At 40.2% G+C, this 23,463-nt stretch overlaps 1 protein-coding gene across 9 annotated transcripts in view; it reads right to left on the bottom strand.

Moving 5' to 3' along the window:
* Window positions 1-23,463, bottom strand: part of Dock3 (dedicator of cytokinesis 3) — a 309,055-nt gene that overhangs the window by 49,469 nt on the left and 236,123 nt on the right. For all 9 annotated transcript variants that reach the window (XM_060385341.1, XM_060385339.1, XM_060385340.1 and 6 more), the window contains exons 27-32: window positions 22,723-22,821; window positions 11,268-11,362; window positions 8,907-8,982; window positions 8,433-8,533; window positions 8,111-8,169; window positions 4,662-4,810 (exon numbers count right to left, since the gene is read on the bottom strand). In XM_060385341.1, the coding sequence (XP_060241324.1) occupies window positions 4,662-4,810; window positions 8,111-8,169; window positions 8,433-8,533; window positions 8,907-8,982; window positions 11,268-11,362; window positions 22,723-22,821 (579 nt within the window). The remainder of the gene's footprint in view (window positions 1-4,661; window positions 4,811-8,110; window positions 8,170-8,432; window positions 8,534-8,906; window positions 8,983-11,267; window positions 11,363-22,722; window positions 22,822-23,463) is intronic.

Below are 23,463 nucleotides of genomic sequence, written 5' to 3'. Positions count from 1 at the left end.
CAGCCCTCCCTGACTCTCTTACAATCTTTCCATCACATCTTCTATAATGCTCCCATATTTCTTTATTTAAAAAAACACTTTTAACATTTATTATTTTTTGTGTGTTGGAGGTTCATATGTGGAGGTCAGAGAGCAGCCTTCAAGGAGCTGGTTCTTTCCTACCATGTGGGTCCTGGAGATCAAACTCAGGTCATCAGTCTACAGCTCACTCAAACTCAGCTATTGTTGAACAAGGACAAATCATGCAATAAGCTTCTTTCTTCAACTGGATGACAACAGGACTTATAACTAAGTATAGTCTGGTGGGTCTAGAAGCCAAAGTACCTCAGTCCTAATCCAGAGCATGCTTTAGCCCCAACTCAATGAGGTGGTTACAGCCTCCCTAAGGAAATGGCCTAATCCTTACTAACCAGGATCTGTCTTCACATACAGAGTAGTTAGTGTTGGCTAGAACAGCACAAAGGCTGGGAGGGGACTGCAGTAGCAGAGGGTATAAACAGTGCAAACATGCTTCAGTAGTCCACTGGGCTCCAAAGTGTTCTTTGAATGAGTCCCTGGGCCAGTAGCCTTCGTTTCACCATAGATCGTGTTTAAAAAAAAAAAAAAAATTTAGTATTTAGGCTTCTCTAAATCTGATGGATTAGAAACTCAGGGTTGAGGTGAAAGTCCACAAGTGGTTTTAAGAAGCCTTAGGTCCATATTTGATTGCTAAGACCTCTGAATCAGGCAAAAAACCTAGTGAGGGGCAGGATTTGGAAACATCATTATCTTTGCAGAACTGATAGCAACACCTTGCTATCCATTCAACATTTACCCTGTGACATATTCAGCTATGGAGTTCTGAATAGATATCTAAGTTCAAGTTTCCTCATTTGTGAAACAATTGTCATGGTAACATTTCTTTATGGTGTCACTATGCCCCGGCTTTTGGGAAATGCTTGATAATATTAGTTTTGATTGTTATTCTCATAATCCAGGATGTGCCAAGTACCACAGTGAGTTCTGAGAAATAAAATGTACTATCATTCTGGTTCCTGGAGATGTGTCATTCAGTAAAGGAGACAGAGGCAACAGAGGTCAGAGTTCAGGATAGGAAATGCTCAGGTACAGCTCACATTGAAGCAGTAGTCTGAGAATTGAGACCTTAACACACAACTGAGTTTCAAGAAATAGAGCTATAAAAAATTAAGAACTGTTTTTGCTCTTTGTGCTGGTTAGATTTCTGGCAACTTGACACATCTGGGAAGGGAGAACCTCAAGTGAGAAAACGCCTGTATCAGATTGGCCTGTAGGCAAATCTTTGGGGGCATTTTCTGGATTAAGACTGATGTGGAAAAGCTCACTCTAGGCAGTGCCACACCTGAGCAGGTAGGACCTTAGGCTGTGTAAGAAAGCAAACTGAGTAAGTCCTGAAAAGAAAGCCAGTAAGTAGCATCCCTCCATGATCTCTGATTGAGTTCCTGCCTCCAGGTTTTTGCCTTGCTTCACTGAATTCCTGCTCTGGCTTCCTTCAGTGCTAAACTATGATTGGACTGTGTAAACCAAAATCTCTCTTTCCTCTCCAAGATGCCTTTGGTTAATGTATCTTCAGTGCAGCAATAGAAAGCAAGCTAAGATACTTTTTGACACAGTGATTAAAGGTTGAGAAATCTACCTAAAAAAGTAAGGGAGAAGGGAAGGATAACCTGAGTGATGAAATGCTTACTTTGCAAGCAAGAGAATTTGAGGCCTACCGCAGAACTACATAAAAAAGCTAGATGAAGTGGAAAACACTTGCAATTACTGGGGCTTGCTTAGACTATTCAATGAGCTCTAGACCAGTGAGATTTCTTACCCAGTCTCCACTCAATCAGTCAATCAACCTGACTCCCGAGGAATCACACTGGAAGTTGACTGCTGACTTCCACATACATGTGCAGCGACAGGACATGCCATTTGCACATATTCACACAAAGAAGAATAGGAATGGATAGTTTTCACAATATTAACAGCCAAAATTTGAAACGAACTTAAGTTCTTAAGAACTTAACTAAATACATGAGAGTCGTCATATGGTAGACGGACTCTACAGGTTTGTGCAGTACAGAGCAGCAGTAAGTGACACTAAGAGATAGTCACAACAGGTGGCTATCAAAATTGCAGATTACAAAACAGTGTATTTAACCATTCCATTAAAAAATAGAAGTCTATGTGTTCAGGAAAAGACATAAACTACTTCTTCAGTTACTAATATTCTAGGAATAGGGTTTTTATAATTTCATTATAGCATTTGCATTTTTATTTCCTTTATATTAAATACTGTCTTATAACCAGGAAAATATACTTGTTTAGAAAGCAAAAGTAGCAAAGTAGCTAACACCAAAGTTGTGAAAAAAGCATGATCAGAATCAAGATAAAAAAATTCTTGGATTTTACTGATTTGAAGGGTATAAGTGACCTTTAATAAAGCATTTTCGATAAATATGGGTGTAGACTACATAGCAGAGGGCCAGTGCAATGGACCAATTGGTAAGGGCGCTTGCCACCAGGCATGACAACCTGAGTTTGACCTACAGGATAGAAGAAGGAAAATCCTGCAAGTTAATCCTCTAACCTCCACACATGCACCATGATACCTATGGCCACACACACACACAAATACATAAACGTGATAAAAATGTTAAAGAATATAACAGACTGAAATGATGGGAGGCTAGAAAGTGGAGGCATGGGATTAAAAGAACAGACCACTTAAAAATGTGACAGCAGAGGGAGGCACAGAAATATTTTTTAACTAAGTACAACAAAGTCTATTTGTACTGGTTAGTTTTTGTCAACTTCACACACACACACACACACACAATCAAAACAACAAAAAGCTAGTGTTACTCAGGAGGAGGGAAACTGAACCACGAACATGCCTCCCTTAGCTTGGCCTGTAGGCATGTCTGCATGGTACTTCTTCGACTGTTGATGATGTGGGACAGCACAATTCATTGTGGGCAGCGCCACCCCCAGGAAGGTGGTCCTGGGAGGTATCAGAAAGATAGATGAATCTGGAAACATGCCAGTAAACAACGTCTCTCCATGGTTTCTATGTTTGCTCCTGCTTGCTGTGCCTTTCCTGCCTACCTCAGCAATGGACTGTGACTGAGAAACACAAGCCCTTTAGTTCCCAAGTAGGTTTGTCAGTGTTTTATCACAGCAATGGAAACTTACTGCGGATGACCCAGTTTGCTAGAGTGTCCAGAAGGATTCACAAAAACAGGATTAACTAGTTTTCAAAAATGTAAACTGACAAACAATAGCTGTATATATGCATGGGGTACAGTATTATAATTTTCATTTTGTTTCTAAGATTTTTATATTTTACATTGTTTTGCTGGCATGTATGTGTGTACACCATGTGCATGCCTGGTGCCTACACAGGCTGGAAGATGGATCCCCTGGAACTGGAGTTACAGATGATGTGAGCTGCCATGTGAGTGCTGGGAACTGAACTTGGGCCCTCTGGAAGAGCAGCCAGTGCTCTGAGCTGCTGGGCCGTCTCTCCGGCCACGGTGTGATGTTTTGATACATAGACCACAGAATGACTAAATACGACTAACATACACTCAACCTACCTATATTTTTTTTTTTCTGAGAACATTTAAAATCTACTTTCTAAAGGCCGTTTTGAAATATAACCATGGTGTTTAGTTTTAATTGACAACTTGATCTCTCACAGCTACCTATTCTCCATGAGAGATTGCTAGCCTGAGGTCATGCCTGTGGTGGGTTGTTATGATACGGAAGGAATCTGCCCAAAGGCAGGCAGTATCATTCTCTGCTTTGAAGCACAGGATTTTTTAAGAGTAGAAAAATCTGGCTAAGGTCTAAGGAGTCATGAATTCATTCTTCTCTGTTCTTGATGGTGGATGTGATTTTGGCTAGCTGGGGTGGCATGAACAGGGGGACAGCTTAGAGCACACTGATAGAAACATCTCTTAGACCCAAACTCCTTTGAAATCTGGGTTATTCTATGAAAACTATGAGAAGTCATCTGGTCTGGCTCCAGCCTTAGAAGTCCCTCAGCCAGAGAGCAGAGGAAGGACAGCATGCTCCCAGGACCCTCTCTGACGGGAACAGCAGAGACCAGTGTCAGTCATTCTTTTCCTTCATCAGAAAGTTCTTTAACATATTTATCCCTTTCCTCTAATTCTTTTGTTTGCTTATTTGTCTTTGAGACACATTGCTATGAAGTCCAGGCTTTAGTACTTTCTATGTCATTCAGGCTGGCCTCAGACTTATGGCAATCCTCTTATTTCAGTTTGTTGAATGCTAGATCAGGTCTCTTAACTTTTTTTTTTCTTTGAAACAGGGTTTCTCTATGCAGCCTTGGCTGTCCTGGACTTGTTTTGTAGACCAGGCTGGCCTCTAACTCACAGAGATCTGCCTGTCTCTGGCTTCCTGAGTACTGGGATTATAGGTGTGTGCTACCATGCCCAGCTCTGGTAACTAACTTGATGAAAAAAATTCACATATTCATTTTGGCTAGCAAGTTATACAAAAACTCTAAAGCAGGATTTAAGATGGTTAATTGTCCTATTAGAATCATGGCCTACTCATCTAGACTACCTGCCTGATGCAAACAGGTTAATTTCAAAAGAGAGCACTCCAAGCACTGACAGCTATTACTTTACCTGCTTGAAGTTGCCATTTTTCCTCTGCTCCCAGTCCATCATGTCGTGAAAGATAGGAATCATGATATTCCGCACTTCTGGCTGTGGGACCAGCGTCACCCCCAGAAAAGGACCAATCATTCCGGGAATAAAGTGGATCTTATGTTCACCTGAAAAATAAAACCCAGAGAGTATCCGTTCATTCCTGCTTTATTCCTTCCATAGAAGATTCACAAGTAGGGGCAAGCACATGGTCCAATTTACAGTAGGGTTGGGGATCTAGGCTCAGTGGTACTGTGTTCGCCTGGCATATATGAGCTCCTGCGATAGATCTGAATTTTTCAACACTGCAAAAGACAAACCAACATACCCCACTTTCAATTGCTTATTTATACTAGAAGCTTCCAAGGGGGAAGGGGGAATAATTTATTTTATGGTTTTTGAGATACTCCCTCTGCTTTTGAAAGCCTATCCAAGAAGCAAATGTTAGTTCTGAAGTTCATTCTGCATATTCTGATCTTGGTAACTTGGTGTCTGGTATAGTTAGTTGTCAGTCTCTTATGTTCCTAGGAATTTCAAAGTCAAGTTCAATGTTAAAATATATGTCTAAATTCTGTTGTGGGCAAGTAGTAAGAGTGATAAAGCTACAAGGTCTGTTTGGGGAAACAGGAATGAAAAATGCTACTGCTGCCAGGCAAGGTGGTGCATGCTGTAACCCCAGCACTCAGGGAGGTAGAGGCAGGCAGATCTCTGTGAGTTCTAGGCCAGGCTGGTCTACAAATCAAGTCCAGAACAGCCAAGGCAGAGAAGCCCTGTCTCAAAACAAACGAAACAAAACAACCACCCCCACCACCAAAAAAAAAAAAAAAAAAAAACAACCTAAAAAAAAAAGCCCTATTGTTGTCATTTTTTCCTTTTTTTATTTTTATTTTTTTATATTAATTTCAGTTTATTTACTTTTTATCCCAGCTTTAGTCCCCTCCCTCATTCTCTCCCCACCCCACCCTCCCTCCCTCATCTCCTCCCTGCCCCTCTCTAAGTGTACAGATAGGGGAGGTCCTCCTCCTCTTCCCTCTGACCCTAGTTTATCAAGTCTCTCAGGACTGGCTGCAAAGTCCTCCTCTGTGGTCTAGCAAGGCTGCTCCTCCCTTGGGGGGAGAGGCAAAGAGCCCACCACTGAGTTCACGTCAGAGACAGTCCCTGTCCCCTTTATTAGGGAAACCCCCTTGGATGCTAAGATGCCATGGGTAATGTCTGAGCAGGGGTTCTAGGTTATATCCATGCATGGTCCTTGGTTGGAGAATCAGTCTCAGAAAAGACCCCTGTGCAGAGATATATTTGGTTCTTGTGGTGCTCCTATCCTCTCCAGGTCTTACTAACTCCCCCTTCTTTCATATGATTCCCTGCACTCTGCCCAAGGTTTGGTTATGACTCTCAGTATCTGCTTTGATACACTGATAGGTAGAGTCTTTCAGAGGCCCGCTATGGTAAGCTCCTGTCTTGTTTCTTGTTTTCTCCTACTTCCAAGTGTCCATCCCATTTGTCTTTCTAAGTGAGAGTTGATCATCTTACCCCAGGACTTCCTTCTTGTTTAGCTTCTTTAGGTGTACAGATTTTAGTATGTTTATCCTATATTATAGGTCTAGTATCCACTTATAAGTGAGTATATACCGTGTGTGTCTTTCTGCTTCTGGGATACCTCACTCAGGATGATCTATTCTAGATCCCACCATTTGCCTGCAAATTTCATGCTTTCCTTGTTTTTAATTGTTGAGTAGTATTCCATTGTGTAAATGTACCACAATTCCTGCATTCATTCCTCCATTGAGGGACATCTGGGTTGTTTCCAGGTTCTGGCTATTACGAATAAAGCCACTATGAACATGGTTGAACAAATGTCCTTGTTGTATACTTGAGCATATTTTGGATATATGCCTAGGAGTGGTATAGCTGGATCTTGAGTAAGTTAAAAAGTAACAAATCAAGTAATCCAATTAAAAAATGGGATATGGAGCTAAACAGAGAATTCTCTGTAGAGGAATATAGAATGGCAGAGAAACACTTAAAGAAATGCTCAACATCCATAGCCATCAGGGAGATACAAGTCAAAACGACCCTGAGATTTCACCTTACACCCATCAGAATGGCTAAGATCAAAAACTCAAGTGACAACACATGCTGGAGAGGTTGTGGAGAAAGGGGAACCCTCTTCCATTGCTGGTGGGAGTGTAAACTTGTACAACCACTCTGGAAATCAATCTGGCGCTTTCTCAGACAATTAGGAATAGCGCTGTCATTTAAAAAAAAAGTATGATTTTTCTAAGACAGGGTTTCTCTGTGTACCCTTGGCTTTAAAAAAGTATTTTATTATTTTATGTGCACGGGAAGTTTGCCTGCGTGTATGTAAAGGCGCACCATGCACATGCCTAATGTGTGTGGAGGCCAGAAGAGGGCAGATCCCCTGGAAATGAAGCTGTGAGTCACCATGCACATGCCTAATGTGTGTGGAGGCCAGAAGAGGGCAGATCCCCTGGAAATGAAGCTGTGAGTCACCATGTGGGTGCTGGGAATTGAACCGAGGTCCTCTTTAAAAGAGTAGTCAGTGCTTTTAACTGCTGAGCCACCTCTCCAGTGCCCCTATTGATGTTTTACACCCTACTTTTCATCTCTGGATCAGGGTGAGAATGGTTCATACATGACTTTAAGATTCTATGACTATCATTCCTATGGCTTAAGAGGTGTAAGTTTAGCTTAAATAATACTTCATTGGAAATATAACTAATTTTGAAAACTCTTCCTGACAGAAGACTCATCTTTCCAGAATTCCAGTTGACCCAGCTAGTCATCTAGGCGTTCGAGAACAATAGAACATCTAGGTGTTCTGGAACACTCTACCAGAAACATGGACCTGACTTTAACAGGTGTTGAAGTCTGACCTAAAAGGTGCTTTAGACACACCTGTTAGAGGTGTTTAAGGAAAAGCCAAAGCCAGTTTCACCAAGGCTGACTCTCATGTAAGTGGCATCAGGTACACGACCTGGATACATGAATACCTGAGGTGCCAAGTTTACTCCGATCTTTATTGAAGCCAACACCTGTCCTTGTTTCCCTGGTGTCTCCATGAGCTACACATCTAAGACTGTAACACTTAGACAGGGTCATGAGTAGTACAGAGGCTCTAACAGCATGGATTTTCGAGCAGGAAAAACTACTGAGCCTTCCTCATGCTCTTTTAAAACTTCAGTTCTCAAAATGGAGTGCACATGCCATACTAGGATCATCTGAGCCAATAGCTTGCTGCCAAGGAAGGGTGTTATGTACATATGCTATTCTATGTCGCTCTTCCGAGGTGTTATAGTAAAGCTATGTGAGGATCTTTGGGGTCTGAGCTGGTATTCAGAAAGCTTTGGAGAATTACTTTTTATTTACTGATGCAGTATGTGAGGAAAGATTCAGTAGAAAAGACCTACCCAGGTTCTGCCACATGCTGAACAGTTCATATGCCATCATCACACGCATGTCCCCGTACCTGGAAACAGCAACACAGAAGTCAACTATTAGTGGAGGGAGGTTTGGGGAGATAGACCTGAAAATCTAATGAGGTCAGTACATTAAGTATTATTTCTAATGCTCTCAAAATACTAAGCCATTTGGTTATTTAGTGAACTTTAATACTTGGCTCCTTGGGGAACCATCCTTGTGAGGAACTTGTGGGCTTCTAAAAGAGCCTGTCATAGAAATAGTCCCATCTGGGCAAGTGGTAGAGACATGAACAGAAGACATCTGTCTTACTTATCTAGAATCTTCTTTCTCTTGGCTGAAGTAATGATTTCTAGCTGAAGGCTTGGCTGGTTTATGAACAGAACTGCCAGGCTAAAATAAGAATTCCACACCTAGAGAGACAGAAAAAGAATCACGTGACTGCCTAAGCTCTTAACCTTGCAGGGAAAGTTACTAAATACATGCATCTAGCAGAGAGTCCATTTTATAATCCTAAATTATTTTCTTAAGATTTCTCCCATTTAACTACCTTTAGAAATAAACCCGTCCCCATTTTGGCTTTCTTGATTCTTTCTGAAGCCAACATCAAGCATCTTCATAAATGCCTGGCTCCCAATATTTCCACTGCGGAGGCTCTCAGGTCATACTAAAATAATCATCAGCCTCAGAATCTACAATACTATGAATATATTAAAGCACAAAGGGGTGAGTGTTAAATTTAGCTCTTGGAGTCACTGGACACTGATGGGTCTCAGGCTCTCCTACCTTGAAGTCAAAGTCTGTGTCTGTGAAGTTCTTGTGCAGTGCAGAGGACAGGTACTGGACAGTGGTGACTATGATGCTACAGTGAGGAGACAGGCAATGGTAGAATTAAAAGACTAGCAGTGGTACAGTCAGCATCAGTTGTGTGCCTGTAGGCAAACTTCCTGAAGACAACTTGCTTACACATTATGTGAGATGTGGCTTTAAAGAAAAGAGAAAATGGCACAAACTACACTGAAAACCATTTTTCAGAGAAATGCCCGTTAGTAGGTAAGACAGCAAAGGGTATTAGTGGGTCACTGATAACTCTTCTAAGTCCTGTGGTTCTTTAGGACTTCTGGCTGAAAAGTAATTTCTAGTATTCGGGGCATCTTTGGATAAAAATACAGACTGACCACTTTGTAAGATTTAGAGTATAATTTTATTATTTCACCAGGTAGTATGAATTTATAATGATTAAATATTTTCTTTTGTCATGTATTATTTCCTCCTGACTTCGGCCTTTGAACCAGAATATCACTCTTAATCTTTGCCTGGCACATGCTAGAAAGCTGGCTTGCTAGAATTAAGAACGAGTTGAAGTCTAAAGGAATGGAAGTGTGATGGGTGGTTAAAGGTTTTATTATAGAGAGTCTTGGCAATGCAGCAAAAGAACTATGCTTAGGAGTGCGCTAGCAGGTAAGTATAGGCAGAAAGAGTGTAAGAGGAAGAGGGTGTAAGGTATACCACGTAAACAAGGCCCTCTAAATCAGCATGATGAAAGCTTCTATGAACTCAGAGAGACTGAGGCAGCGCGCACAGGGCCCGCACAGGTCTGCACCAGGTTCTCTGTATATATGTTATGGCTTGCTGTTTTAAATGGGATTCTTGAGTGTGTGAACAAGTGGCTCTCTGATCCCTTCTTGGGCTCTGTTCCTTCTGTTTAATCACATTTTTCCAAAGCCAATGTGATAGTTTTGTTTTGTCTTACTATATTTTATTCTGTTAGGTCTTATAATTATCCCCTAGAAGCCTGTTGTTTTCTAATGAGCGACAGAAAGGAAGTAGACCTGGATGGGAGAGGAAGTAGGGAGAAACTGAGAGGAAGTGGTAATCAGGATATTCCAACCAAGGACTATGCATGGAGATAACCTAAGACCCCTGCACAGATGTAGCTCATGGCAGTTCAATATCCAAGTGGGTTCCACTGTAATAGGAACAGGGACTGTCTCTGACATGAACTGATTGGCCTGCTCTTTAATTACAGGGGGAAGCAGCATTACCAGGCCACAGAAGAAGACAACGCAGCCACTCCTGATGAGACCTAACTGACTAGGATCAGAAGGAAGGAAAAGAAGACCTCCCCTATCAGTGGACTTGGGGAGGGGCATGAATGCAGATGGTGGAGGAAGGGAAGGATTGGGACAGGAGGAGGGAGGGAACCACAGGGGGGACACAAAGTGAATAAAGTGTAATTAATAAAGAAAAAAAGAAGCAGAAAAGAGACACAATTTTCTAGTAGAGCAAGGTGTCAACATGCATCAGGGTGAAAAGAGTGGGGCTTTAGGACATGCTAGAATAGCTGAAGTTTTCAGAGTGGAGCTAAGAGACAAAACAAGAGATATCTAGACAGATAAACACTATTTGAGGAAATACTTGTGCAACTTCCTATCATTCCTTTGTCTTGGACAAAGCATTTTCAGGTTTTAAGGAAAAAAAGAGTACTATAAAGAATTCAACATGAAAAAAAATCCCATGGGTTTGTAATACACTTCACATAAATCATCTGACTGCATTCTATAGAATGCCAACATAAAAGACAGATTGGTAAGAGGGCAGCAGGCTAACAGTGAACGCTAAGTAATCAACCCTAGACTGAGATCAGATGAACAAACCTCTTACTACATGTATCACTTGTCTAGTGTGGCAAGAGGAAGCAAGACAGCCGTAGCATTCCAGCTCTACACTCAGAAGTGGTCAGAGCTTTGCAGCCAGGGCTCAGGTAGATAGTTAGCACTAACTCTAGGAGGCAGTTTCTGTCTGGCAGACAATATGACTCAAAGCAGGAGGCGAGCTTTGTCTACAGCTGCAGGGCAACAGAGGTTAATGGCTCCTTCCTAGTATTGTACTTCCCATATGTAACATACCTTACTCTATCACGACTGTAGACTCGGCTTTTTGAATTATCTTTGATTCTTTACTTTCATTGTCTTTATGGCTAGTGGCCAAATCCTATGGATTATATCTTCAAATAAATTTTCTACTTGTCAGCTCCACTCTCTTCTCAGTTTTGGTCTCACTCACATATTCATATTACCCCTCCCACCCCACCCCCCAGCTTGAGTGGAGCTCTGCAGATGCCAGTACAGGACTTTCCTTACTCACTTGCTTGTCAATAGTCTCATCACCATCCAGTCTCGAGGAAAGACGCTCATCTTCATTAGGTTTCTGAACACACAGAAAATCTTCAGCAGAAATTCCTGATCACAGAAGAAAAGCCATGTGAGTCAGTGCTACTACTGCTGTCCCATTTCCTCATCTGGTCCTTTCTGAACTTTCTGCTATGAGAATATATGGACTAGTGGGTTAGATATAGTTCCCTCTCTGAGTTGCTTCTCTCTTACAGGTTATATGAGAATGAATTCAGGATATTCTTCCAGACTACATGGGAGCAGAGCAAAAGCTGGTAGACTCGGGACAGCTTATATCAACTCCACATCCATACCTAAAACCTAAACCTAGTCCAGGGCAGAGTAGCCTCCAGCAGAACTATCAGACTGAGTCCATGCATGCCAGTCTCTAAGAAAGAACCCCAATGCAGCATTTAATGGTAAGAACAAGCTTCCTTTGAATATTAGGAACACTTTGTTGAGGAAAAAACAACAACAACAACTTTAGGAATGGAAGCATAAGAACATCCAAAAGTTCCTGGGGCTGAAGATCAGCAGCAGAAGGTATACTTAGCATACCCACAATGCTGAGTTCAGTTCTCAATACACCCCCCAAAAAACAAAGCAAACCTCACAAACCCTCTAGTAAACCTGTGTTCATGAAAATAATGAAGAGGCTATTAACAATTCAGTTTACATAATTCAAGAATGTACTGGCTACTTTTATCAATTTGACACAGAGTCAGCTAGGAAGAAAGAACCATAGCTGAAGAATTGCTTTAATTAAATTGACCCTTGGGAGAATTTTTTAAAAAACTTTTAAAAATTTATTTAATTTTTATTTTTTTATGTGCATTAGTGTGAAGGTGTCAGATCCCTTGGAATTGGTGTTACAGACAGTTGAACCTGGGTCCTTTGAAAGAGCAGATGGTGCTCTTAACCATTGAGCCATCTCTCCAGCCCAGGGAATTATTTTTCTTGATTAATGCTTGATGTGGAAGGGGCCTATCCTGTTCTGGGTGGTGCCAGCTCTGGGTGGTGTGACCGTGGGTTGCTTAAGAAAGCACACTGGGCAAACTGAGCAAAGTAAACAGTAAACGGGGCGTCTCCAGCATCTGCGCTTTACTTCTGGCCTCCAGACTGCTGCCTCTGGTTCCTGTCGTGGCTTCCCTGTAACCCGTAGGCTAAACCCTGTCCTCCCCCAAGTTGGTTTTGGTAAATATTTTACTACAGAAACAAAAAGCAAACAAGAACAAAAAGTTTAGTAGGAAAAATGAATGAATTTTGTCTACTCTTCTTTACCTGCTTCAACATTCAACTACAGAACTACAGCAGCCATAAAAACCTAGCAGCTTAGCAGCTATGTGATAAAATAAGTTTTAGAGCCCCCAAAAGCCCTTCTCCAGATAACTACTATTATTGGACCTGTCTGACAGCTCCTTGGACAAGCCTACAATCAGGGCTTGTCTCTATTTAATTTAATTCTGAGTTATCTAGCTATCCACAGGACATCTGTTGAAAAAAAATCCAGTCATATTTTAACATTCTAGCTACATGATACATTCACATTAATTGGAACAAAAAGAGACTTGCCAAAAAGCTTCAAGGAAAATCTGAAGAATGAGGTATCGATAGGGATCTGTGAAAAGACTAGATATATTCCTTGGATTCTAGAAGGCCACACATATGCTGGGCTTCTCATATGGCCAGAAAAGACCCACAAAGCTCAAATCTCCTCTGACTGAACATGAGGTTCCATACAAACAGAACTGCAAAGAGATAGACCTGTAAAATGCTGGCATAGTAAAGGTAAGCCCCAGGATGTACACAGAGCCCTTTAGCAAAGTATAGAGATTTACTGACTTTGAACATTTAGAACATCTCTGTCTAATTGTTACATGATCACCAATTTAAGTTACTGGAAACACCTGTGGATACAAACAATCTAGAATATAGACTTAAAGAATTAGTTCAGGAAAAAAAATCAGTAAATAAATGAACATCATTACAGTCAGGCATGGTGGTGCAGGTCTTTAATCCCAACACTTGGGAAGCAGAAGCAGGTGGATCCCTGAGTCTGAGGCCAGCCTGGTCTACTGACTGACTTCCAGGACAGCCAGGGCTGCACAGAGAAACTGTCTCAAAACCAACCAACCAACCAACCAACCAACCAACCAACCAACCAACCAAATATCATTACTAGCAAAACCAATAAAAATCCACAACAAACCCTGAGGTGGGGGTACTCTGATTTTCAGAGTAGCCACATTAGATAAATGTTTAGCTTTTCCCAAGATATATAGGATAGAAAAAAAAAAGATACATAGAATAGATAGCCTGAAGAGAAACAAATACAAGGTCATAGACATAGAAAAGGCAAAGAATATCATTCTGAGGGCATAGAAAACATTTTCAACATAATATCAGAAAAATTACAACTTTTAGTGAAAGAGATGCTGGTCCAGATACAGGAGAGACATTTAGAATATCAAACAGACAAGACCAGGAAAGAATGTTCCCTTGTGATATCGTAACTAAACCATGAAGTACACAGAACAAAGAAAATACAGTGGATGGAGAAAAGAGAGGAACATGGAGCCATGTATAAAGGAGTGCAATTTTCTTGCTTTGTATGCAAATATCAGATCATTCCAGTACTGTTTATTGAGGCTGCCCCTTCATTAAATCTTCTTGGCCTCACTATTGGAAATTAATGATGTAAACATAAAGACTTATTTCTGAACTCTTCATCTCAGTTTTATTGATTTACTGTGTCCTTTTGGCACTGTCAATAATATTGTTTTTAAAGAAGGGTTCTTACTCTATGGCCCTGACTGGCTCAGCCTTGAATTCACAGAGATCTGCCTGCCTCTTCCTCAAGTGCTGGTATTAAAAGACCTGGACCACCATGTCCCAGCTTGCCATTGTCAATCTTGATTACTTGTTCCTTTGTAGTAAGTTCTAAAGTGTACTTTTTCAATATTGTACTTTTTCAACAACATCCTTTTAAATTCAATTAAAACTGCATCAAATCTCTTTAAAAATGGAGATGGAATTTTGATAAATCATACATCAAAACTGAAGGTCAATTTTGGAAGTACTCCCGTCTTCACATAAAATTTTCTAATGCATGAAGATATGGATTATCTCTCCATTTATTTGAGTTTTAATTGCTTTCCCCAATTATTTTATTGATCTTGATATAATACATGTTTTTTATTTAGCTATATTTATGTGTGATATACATATGTGCACACCCAGCCTTCTATTTTTTTTAAGACAGGGTCTTTGATAGATTCAGTGAGATTGGCTAGGCAGAGAGCTAGGGGATCCTCCTGCCTCCACCTCCTTCGTACCTGGACAAGGTATACACCTATATCCAGCTTTTTATGTGGGTTCTGGGAAACAAAAATCAGGTACTCATATTGTGCACCAAGCACGCTGACAACTGAACCACTTTCTCAGCCCAGAATTTGTTTCCTACTTCAATTTTATTTTACCACTCTTTCTAAAGTAAAGGTAATGAAATAGATAATGTAAACTCTTATACTTGACACTCATGACAAGCTACCATTTATCTGTACCAAAATCTTCTTAATGTTGTCTTCTTTAGGCATTGTCTCAGCAAAACTATTGGTTGTCTCAATGCTGTGCACAGGAGGCACCAAATTGGAAGATGCTTCTGACACACTGGGGCTGGTGTTGTGAAGAAAGATTGTTAAACAAAAAGAAGGATGTTCCTGGTCTATGTTTCAAATGAAGAGACCACCACCACATTTACACAGTACTCAGAAAGGCTCCCATAGGTTCCAAAATCCAGAAAACAACACAATCTGCCTGCAGATAACCCTCATCTTTGCTCCTCTCCCTGGAACATACCCTTCTCTCTTTCTCATACACTTGCTAAAGGCTGTTCAGCGAGGATGATGGTGCAGAGTTCCCTGTCCAGTTTTAGTTGACACTCCCAAGATAGTCTGCAGAGTAGGGTTCTCTGTTCCCTTTCCAGCCTCTGACCTTGTCCCCTTCTTTCTTCATGGGTTCACAGAGGTATGGACTCTGGCGATAGGTACCCTCTCTAGCAAACCCTCCTTTTTTATTTATGTGTTTTGTCTTCCAAGGCCTCTTTTGCTTCTTGGATGCACTTGGCAAGAAATGAGGCTGCCAAACTGAACCTGCAAGCCTGGATCAGGGCTGGGAGTTTGGAAGGGAGGTTAGCACCTCTCCTTGGTCCCCTCCCAAGAATTATTTTTATATTTCATTTTCATACTTATTTTGTCCTAATGAATAAAATATAATTGTGTTTTTAATATTGATCTTATATTCTGCAGCCTTGCCGAACTTATTACTATTTTTTTATGAAGTAACCTCAAACTCACAGATCCTCATGGTTCTGCCTCCAGAGTGCTGGGTGTATACCACCACCACCACCACCCAGCTACTTTTTTGTTAGATTTTTGTTGTCACTGGATACCTAAGAGGTTTTGTTTTGTTTTGTTTTTTGGAGACAGGATTTCCCTGTGTAACGGATTTGCTTTGTAGACTAGGCTGGTCTCGAACTTGCAGAGATCTGCCTGCCTCTGCCTCCCTGAGTGTTCTGAACACAGATGGAGCTCAGAGTAAGGGATCTGGAATCTGAATTCTCTAAAATGAAAAGTCAGGTAGATTGTAATCAAATAGAAGTGGAAAACGATAAGCAGCTCTACTTAGAAGAAGTCAAAATTAAAAAATTATTGTCAAATAAAGTAAGCAGAGCCGAAGAAAGGCTAGCAGAAGTCAAGACCTAACTTCTCCTAGAGAGGAAACAGAACAGAGCTTCACAATACAGCACTGTTGACACAAGATCTGTCCTGAGTCCACTTGTCCTGGGGACCTTAGTAATAAGTACATAAAAGATTAACATATAGCTAGAAGTCTCCAATATCAAAGGCCTGGTGCTTTAATTGTGAGAAATATGGTCATCTGAAACAAACTGTGAACAAGGCATCTCTAAGGGCAATGCTTTCTTCTAAATATAAACCAGAAAGAAGGCCTAGGTTTCCAAGGGCATGCAGGCAATGTGGCAGGGGTTGTCAATGGATAAATAAATGTAGGTACAAGAGAGATATCCATGGCAATTTCTTGCTGTTGGGAAATGAAATGGGGGTCCTAGTAGCATAAAGTAAAAGCTGTCTGTTTCTTTTCAACCAGAAAATAACAAACAGGCAGGAAAACCTCAAGCAAATATTGCAGATCTAATGTATGACACTGTAGGCAGTGCTGCTCTAGACTTGGCCATGGATAAACATCTTACATTAGCCCTCAAAATTCAATATTATAAAATATCTACTGGAGTTTATGGTCTTTTGCCCTTAGGGACCGTAGGAATGGTCTTGGGAAGGAGCACTTTGACTTCTCAAAGATTCATTGTGTATCCAGGAACCTAACATGGGTGATAGGCTTGCTTAGCTGTTACTGTTTCCCTATATTAAAGGCAAAGCTGCTCCAGTAGAAAGATCAGGCTTTGGAAGTACAGGAAAGTATATATTTTGTCAAACAGTTGTTAAGGATCAGAGGACAAAATTAAAGTTGCAAATGAATGACACTGAAATAAAAGGGTTCATGGATATAGGAGATGTATATCTATCATTTCACAAAATCAGAATGGCCATTCTAAAGGCTTACATCCAGTTTCTAGGAATTGGGAAGTTACCGCAGATAAAACTTAACTTTAGTAGAAAAGAGACTACAAAATGCCTATCTGGATCACACAGATCCCAAACTGGACTGCATTTCGGTTATTTTGCCTTCAACTCATTCTCCTACTGGGCTCAATATACAAAGGGAAAATAGTATTTTAGAATAGATCTTCTTAGAATACAAAGTAAAAAAATTAAAGACACACAGAAAAGGTTTCTGAATTAATTATAAAGGAAGAATAAAACTATGTCAATTGTCAGGAACTTACTCAGCAGAAATTGTAGTGCTTTATACTAATATTGAGATTACTTCATTACGGGTAATCAGTGAAAATTAGCAAAGAGCTAATATCCTAACAAATATCCTAAAAGCAAGTGGCTTCAGTTTATAAAAAGGACTAATTGTATTCTCCCCCATACAGTGAAAGGAATGCCAATTCCTGAAGCACCTACATTCTATACTGATGCAAATAAGTTGGGAATGGCTGGTTATAAGTCAGAAAAAAATCCAAGTCCAAAAATCAAAGTCCATATACTTCAGTTCAAAAATCAGAGTTGTGGGCTAGAGAGATGGCTCAGAGGTTAAGAGCACTGCTGTTCCTCCAAAAGTCCTGAGTTCAATTCCTAGCTGGCTAACAAACACCTACAATGAGATCTGGTGTCCTCTTCTGGTGTGCAGATGTACATGCAGGCAGAACACTATATATATAATATATATAATAAATAAATAAACCTTTAAAAAAATCAAGAGTTATATATAAGTCTTATTATTAGATTTTCCTGAACCTCTTAATATAATTACTGACTCTCACTATGCAGAAAGAGTTATTTTGTATTTAGAAACTGCTGAATTTATTCTGTACAATTCAGAATTAATCTTGTTATTTATTCGACTGCAGCAGGAAATCAGAAATAGAAATCATTCATTACATATCAGCCATATTTGGTGTCATACAGGCTTGTCAGGTCCATCAGCACAAGGAAATGAAGAAATTGACCAACTATTCATGGGTAATATGTTAGAAGCCTCAAAATTTCATGAAAACACTATGTTAACAGTATAAGCTTAAAGGAAAAAAAATTCTATCACCTGGTAACAAGCCAAGGAAATTATAAGAAAATGTCCTACTTGTTCTTTGTATAACCAAAATCCATTACCTGCTGGAAGGAATCCTAGGAGTACCAAAAGAAATAAAATCTGGCAGATGGATATGTTTCATTTTGCAGAATCTGGAAAACTAATCTTTGTACACTATATCACTGATACATACTCAGGGTTTCAATGGGCAACTGCTTTGAGTTCTGAAAAGGCTGATACTGTAATTACACTTTTAGTGAGAATAATGACTATTATGGGGATACCTATACAAATTAAGGCTGACAATGTCCTCACACATCTCCAGTCAGATGAACAGTTCTTTGCATATTATAATATAAAGCACTTTACAGGAATGCCACCCAATCCTACAGGACAAGCAGTTGTAGATATCTAATCTCACCTTAAAGGAAATGCTTATTTAAAAAAAAAGGAAGAATAAAGACCTTCAGGGACACACCAAAGAGTGCTGTGTTAACTTTAAATTTTCTGAACATTAATGAGAAAGGAACAACAGCAGCTGAGAAGACACTGGGTTATAGAAAAACCATGGAATTAAATCAGTCTATATACTATAAAAATATATTAACATTATAGAAGTCAGCAATGTTTTGCATTGGGGACACTGATTTGCTTGTATTTCCTTAGGAAATGAAAAGCTATGAATACCATTAAAACTAATAAAGCTCAGAGTTGAATACAGGAGGTCTTCTGAAAACCTTCACCACTGACCCAAAAAGAGCAAAGAAAAGAGCCTGGCCAGCCACTGCCTTCCCCTGCCAGCCAGAAAAGCCTGGACAAAAATCATTCAGCACTTAACCACTGACAGGCCTATGAGCAGGAGTCTGGTTTCCTGAAATACAGAACCATCCACAATGTAGATAGAGCAACAACAGACCTATGAGTAGGACTCTAAGACAAGGCTCTAATGAATACCACATCCTGCATGCCCAAGTCAGGCTGTAGGCCAAAGGTTCACAGAGCTAGCGACAGAGATTAAGAGACTTCAACAAGGAACTCCAGAGCACACAGAGCTAGAAGGCAAGACAGTTAGGAGTATAAAAGGTTCAAAAACTGTCCCCAAATTATAGGAAAGAGAAGCATTGCTGTTAGTTTTTATCTCAGTTGTGGATATGCCCCTGAGAGATCAACAGAAAGATCACATCAGAAATCCAAGAAACCTGGAAAAATACACTGGAAAAAATGGAGAAGTAAAAAATCCACAACAGTAGTGTGGCAACAGGGAGCACCCAGGGCAGCCTCAAAACTGCATCGTTAGTAGCTAAAACAAATGGAGGGAAATGTACTGTGATTTATTTTCTGTCTGCCCTTTAAAGGATCCCCAGTTGTTCATCAACTGGCCCCTTGGGAATTCTTCGCTGTTAGAAATGCTTGACCCTATGACCTTCAGTGTTGGTCATTTTTATGGTTTTGGTAAGCATTTAAAAATCTGGTCTTCTCCTTGGCTGTTCCGGGCTCTCTTTGTAGATCAGGTTGGCCTTGAGCTCACATATATCGGCCTGCCTCAGCCTCCTTGAGTGCTGAGGTTACAGGTGTGTGCCACCACGCCCAGCCTGAGTCTGTTCTTAAATTTCACTTAAATTTTATTATACAGACTCACAACCTCAAGGACTCCCCAAATTTCCAGCAACATACAAGGGAACCCTGATTCCCCAGTAACAGCATATTACAGGTCCAGAGTTTAATTACAACTTATCTTGAACTAATTTTCATCCTCTTAATCACTCCCTGTCCACCTGTGTCTAACCTAATATACTTATTCCTATCAGGTAAAAACTATCAGGTAGAAACAAGTCAAGAGATTAAGAATGTCCTCAGTATTTTGAGGCTGATAACAGAAATTTCCAGTTTTGTTGTAACTCATTTACTGGATGTTTCTATCAATGTATTTGCAAAGTGTCTTGACTTAAGATTTCCTGTGTTCTATTACTAAACCGGAACATACAATCTGAGGTAACCTAAATCTCTTTTCCCATGACATCACCACTCATACTTAGATTCAGAATAAATACTTATCTCTTTTGGGATAATAATTTTTTTTTGAGTCAACACACTTGCGGCAGGCAGCATCTCGATGACAACCAGAACTTTCCATGAGAAATAACCAAGCTCGAGGCCTTTGTTAGCTTTTATACTCATCTCTAAAATGTAGGTAATATTTCTGAAATTACAGCCTACAGATGGGAAAAGGATCTCCACCAATCCTGTATCTGACAGAGGTTTAATATCCAGAATATGTAAAGAACTAAAGAAGTTAAAAAGCAACAAATCAAACAATCCAATTAAAAAATTGAGTACAGAGCTAAACAGAGAATTCTCTGTAGAGGAATACAGAATGGCAGAGAAACACCTAAAGAAATGCTCAACATCTGTAGTCATCAGGGAAATGCAAATCAAAACAACTCTGAGATTCCACCTTACACTCATCAGAATGGCTAAGATCAAAAACTCAAGTGACAACACATGCTAGAGAGGATGTGGAGAAAGGGGAACCCTCTTCCATTGCTGGTGGGAATGTAAACTTGTACAACCACTTTGGAAATCAATCTGGTGCTTTCTCAGACAACTAGTAATAGTGCTTCCTCAAGATCCAGCCATACCACTCCTGGGCATATATCCAAAATATGCTCAAGTATACAATAAGGACATTTGCTCAACCATGTTCATAGCAGCTTTATTCGTAATAGCCAGAACCTGGAAACAACCCAGACATCCCTCAGTGGAGGAATGGATACAGAAATTGTGGTACATTTACACAACGGAATACTACTCAGCAATTAAAAACAAGGAAATCATGAAATTTGCAGGCAAATGGTGGGATCTAGAAAAGATCATCCTGAGTGAGGTATCCCAGAAGCAGAAAGAAACACATAGTATATATTGACTTATAAGTGGAGATTAGAGTATCTGTATATAGGAAGAAAGTCTTTAATACAAAAGAAAGAGAATGAGCTAGGCATTGTGAAGTCCTGTAATGTCAGCTTTCAGGAGGTCACTGGTAGGAAGATTACTAGTTTGAGACTAGCCTGGGACACATAGTGAGTTCAAGACCAACCTGAGCTCCACAGCCAAAATCCCATTCCCTGCAAAAAACAAGACCAGAATATAACTTATTGGTAAAGGTATATGCCTGGAATGCCAAGCCTGAGTTTCAATGCCAGCACTACAAAATGAAACAAGATAGACTAAAACAAATCACGGAAAAATGACCGTACAGTATTTGACAGCTTTGACAATGAGTCCAGTTGAGAGGAGGGGTGTACTAAGACGATGATACCCAAAGTGCAGAAGACAAATGTGAAGACAGAACAAAGCACATTAGAAATGAGGCAACCGTTTCTGGACAAGCAACATAAACCAAGAAAACAGAACCACAGTACAGCTTTGGCTCTCTACCAATTTCAATAAAAATGTGTAAAATCTACATTAGGAGAACAGCAGGAAAGGTGGGCATGTGAAAGAGGAATAACTGAAAAGAGCTCTCCTAATTTTCCTTGGAAAGAAGCAAACAGATAGCTAACAATATCTAACCATTTTCAGTAGAAGCTTCCCGAAGAACAGCATATTAAAAAAAGCTGCTCTTAAGAAGGAACTGGCTATTTGCCAAGCTAAGCCAAAAAATAACTGTTTAATATATATATTACAAGCTTTGTGAATAATTTCAGCTTTTATAATCACAAATACATTTCTGTAATAAAAACAAAAGCTAATGATGTTAGTCTGATTGAGACTCAGCATCACATACATAGGATAAAAAAAAATCTAGCACAGGCAAGTCTGTATTTTCTAGCTCTACACCTCAGCTTGATCATTGCTTGACTTTGTATTTAGGCTGTCTTTTGATTCACTTTACAGGTAGGTAGTATGTGATACCAACCTGCAGAGATCTATCTGTGAAGAGAAGGCAGAATCAGACATCAGAAGTGATAACTGACACAACACAGTTAATGAAGATTATGTAAGTGGACAACGGTGGGGTATATCACTGTAACGTACAAGTGACTGGGTTCTAAATAAAAGCAGAGCACAGACACGAGTCTGAGATATCCTTAGCCCGAGGAGGAAGCAGCATGGTTTGATATAGACACAAACTGCAGCAGTCTTTGAGTAGCTGATGCAGTCCTTAGCAAGGGCAATGTTCTGTTGTCTGGACTTCAGGCTCGTTTCTCGGCACCATCTACCCCTCAGTCCTTCAAATTCAAAGCCTGGCAGCTCAAGGTAGGAAGCGGATATCTTAGCTCTCTACAGCTATTCTCCAGAATGACATTCAAATAAACAAACACTGTCATCATCATCAACAGATTGTTACTAAAGCAGTAAAGCCTGGCCCGCTCAGAATAAAACATAAGAACGGGAACGTCCTGGCTTTCTGACCCAGTGTGCTTCGGGTTATCCTTTAATAGACACTAATGTTCACAAGGCTGCTATCAGCCAGAGAAAAATTTTCAAGTGTTAACCTGGCATCAGACTATGTGAAGGGCACTGCCAGACTTCAGCTTTTGGATGTCACATGGTTTACTGTAAATTGGGCTGCTGAATCCAATACCCTAAGGCAGTGATGGCCACTTGAATACAACCCTGTGACAAAGAGAAGCCTATGGGCAGTTGCAGCTGCCTGCTTCCTTTCCTGGGTGAAAAGCCAGTTCTCTGTTACCTACCTTGAGTTCATCTTTGCTCTGGAAGTTGTCTAAGAGGTGTTGGTAATGGGTGTCACACATCTGACGGAGCAGTGAGAGGAGGCAGGACACATATTCACCCTGGGGACCAATCCAAAAACAAAACCAAAAATAGAACCACTTAGCACAGCCAGTCACAGGGGCTTTGTTCTCCAAATCACAGAGGGTAAGGCGAGAGAGGGGAGGGTTTGTGATGGCCCCAAATGTTCATGAGAAAAGGTGACAACCATGTTCCTGAAAATGAACTATTTTTTTCTAGGAATGCTTTGGAGTTTTGTGGTATAAGGTTATTGAAAAACCTTCACTTATAACATGGAACACTGCAAAGTGAAATATTAATTATCATTTTTCTCTATGGTAAAGTTTTGGTTAAATAGTCTTTTATTGTCAGAGTACAATACTGAAGTCTGCAGAGGTTACTTGGAAAAGGAGCTTCTCCTTCTCTCAACAAAATCTGGATCATATGCTGGGAGAGGGCAGCCCTTTAACAAAGATATTCTTGGGAAGGACAGCTCAACTGGGAAAATGGGACATAAGTGATCAAAAAATGAAAATAAAAAAGGCAAAGGAGTAAAATTTGATTTTTGGGAGGGAATAAGCCATGAACTTCAAGGCATATTTACGTATTATTATGAGTTTTTTAAAAGCCAATTTAAGATACACTGAAAAAAAAAAAAAAAAAAAAAACTGCTTTAAGGACTCCAAAGACCATGCTATGGCAAT

Source organism: Meriones unguiculatus, chromosome 6, assembly GCF_030254825.1.
Source record: "Meriones unguiculatus strain TT.TT164.6M chromosome 6, Bangor_MerUng_6.1, whole genome shotgun sequence".
NCBI lineage: Eukaryota > Metazoa > Chordata > Mammalia > Rodentia > Muridae > Meriones > Meriones unguiculatus.
Note: the sequence above shows the minus strand (reverse complement) of the source record. Positions and strands in the feature narration are given on the sequence as shown.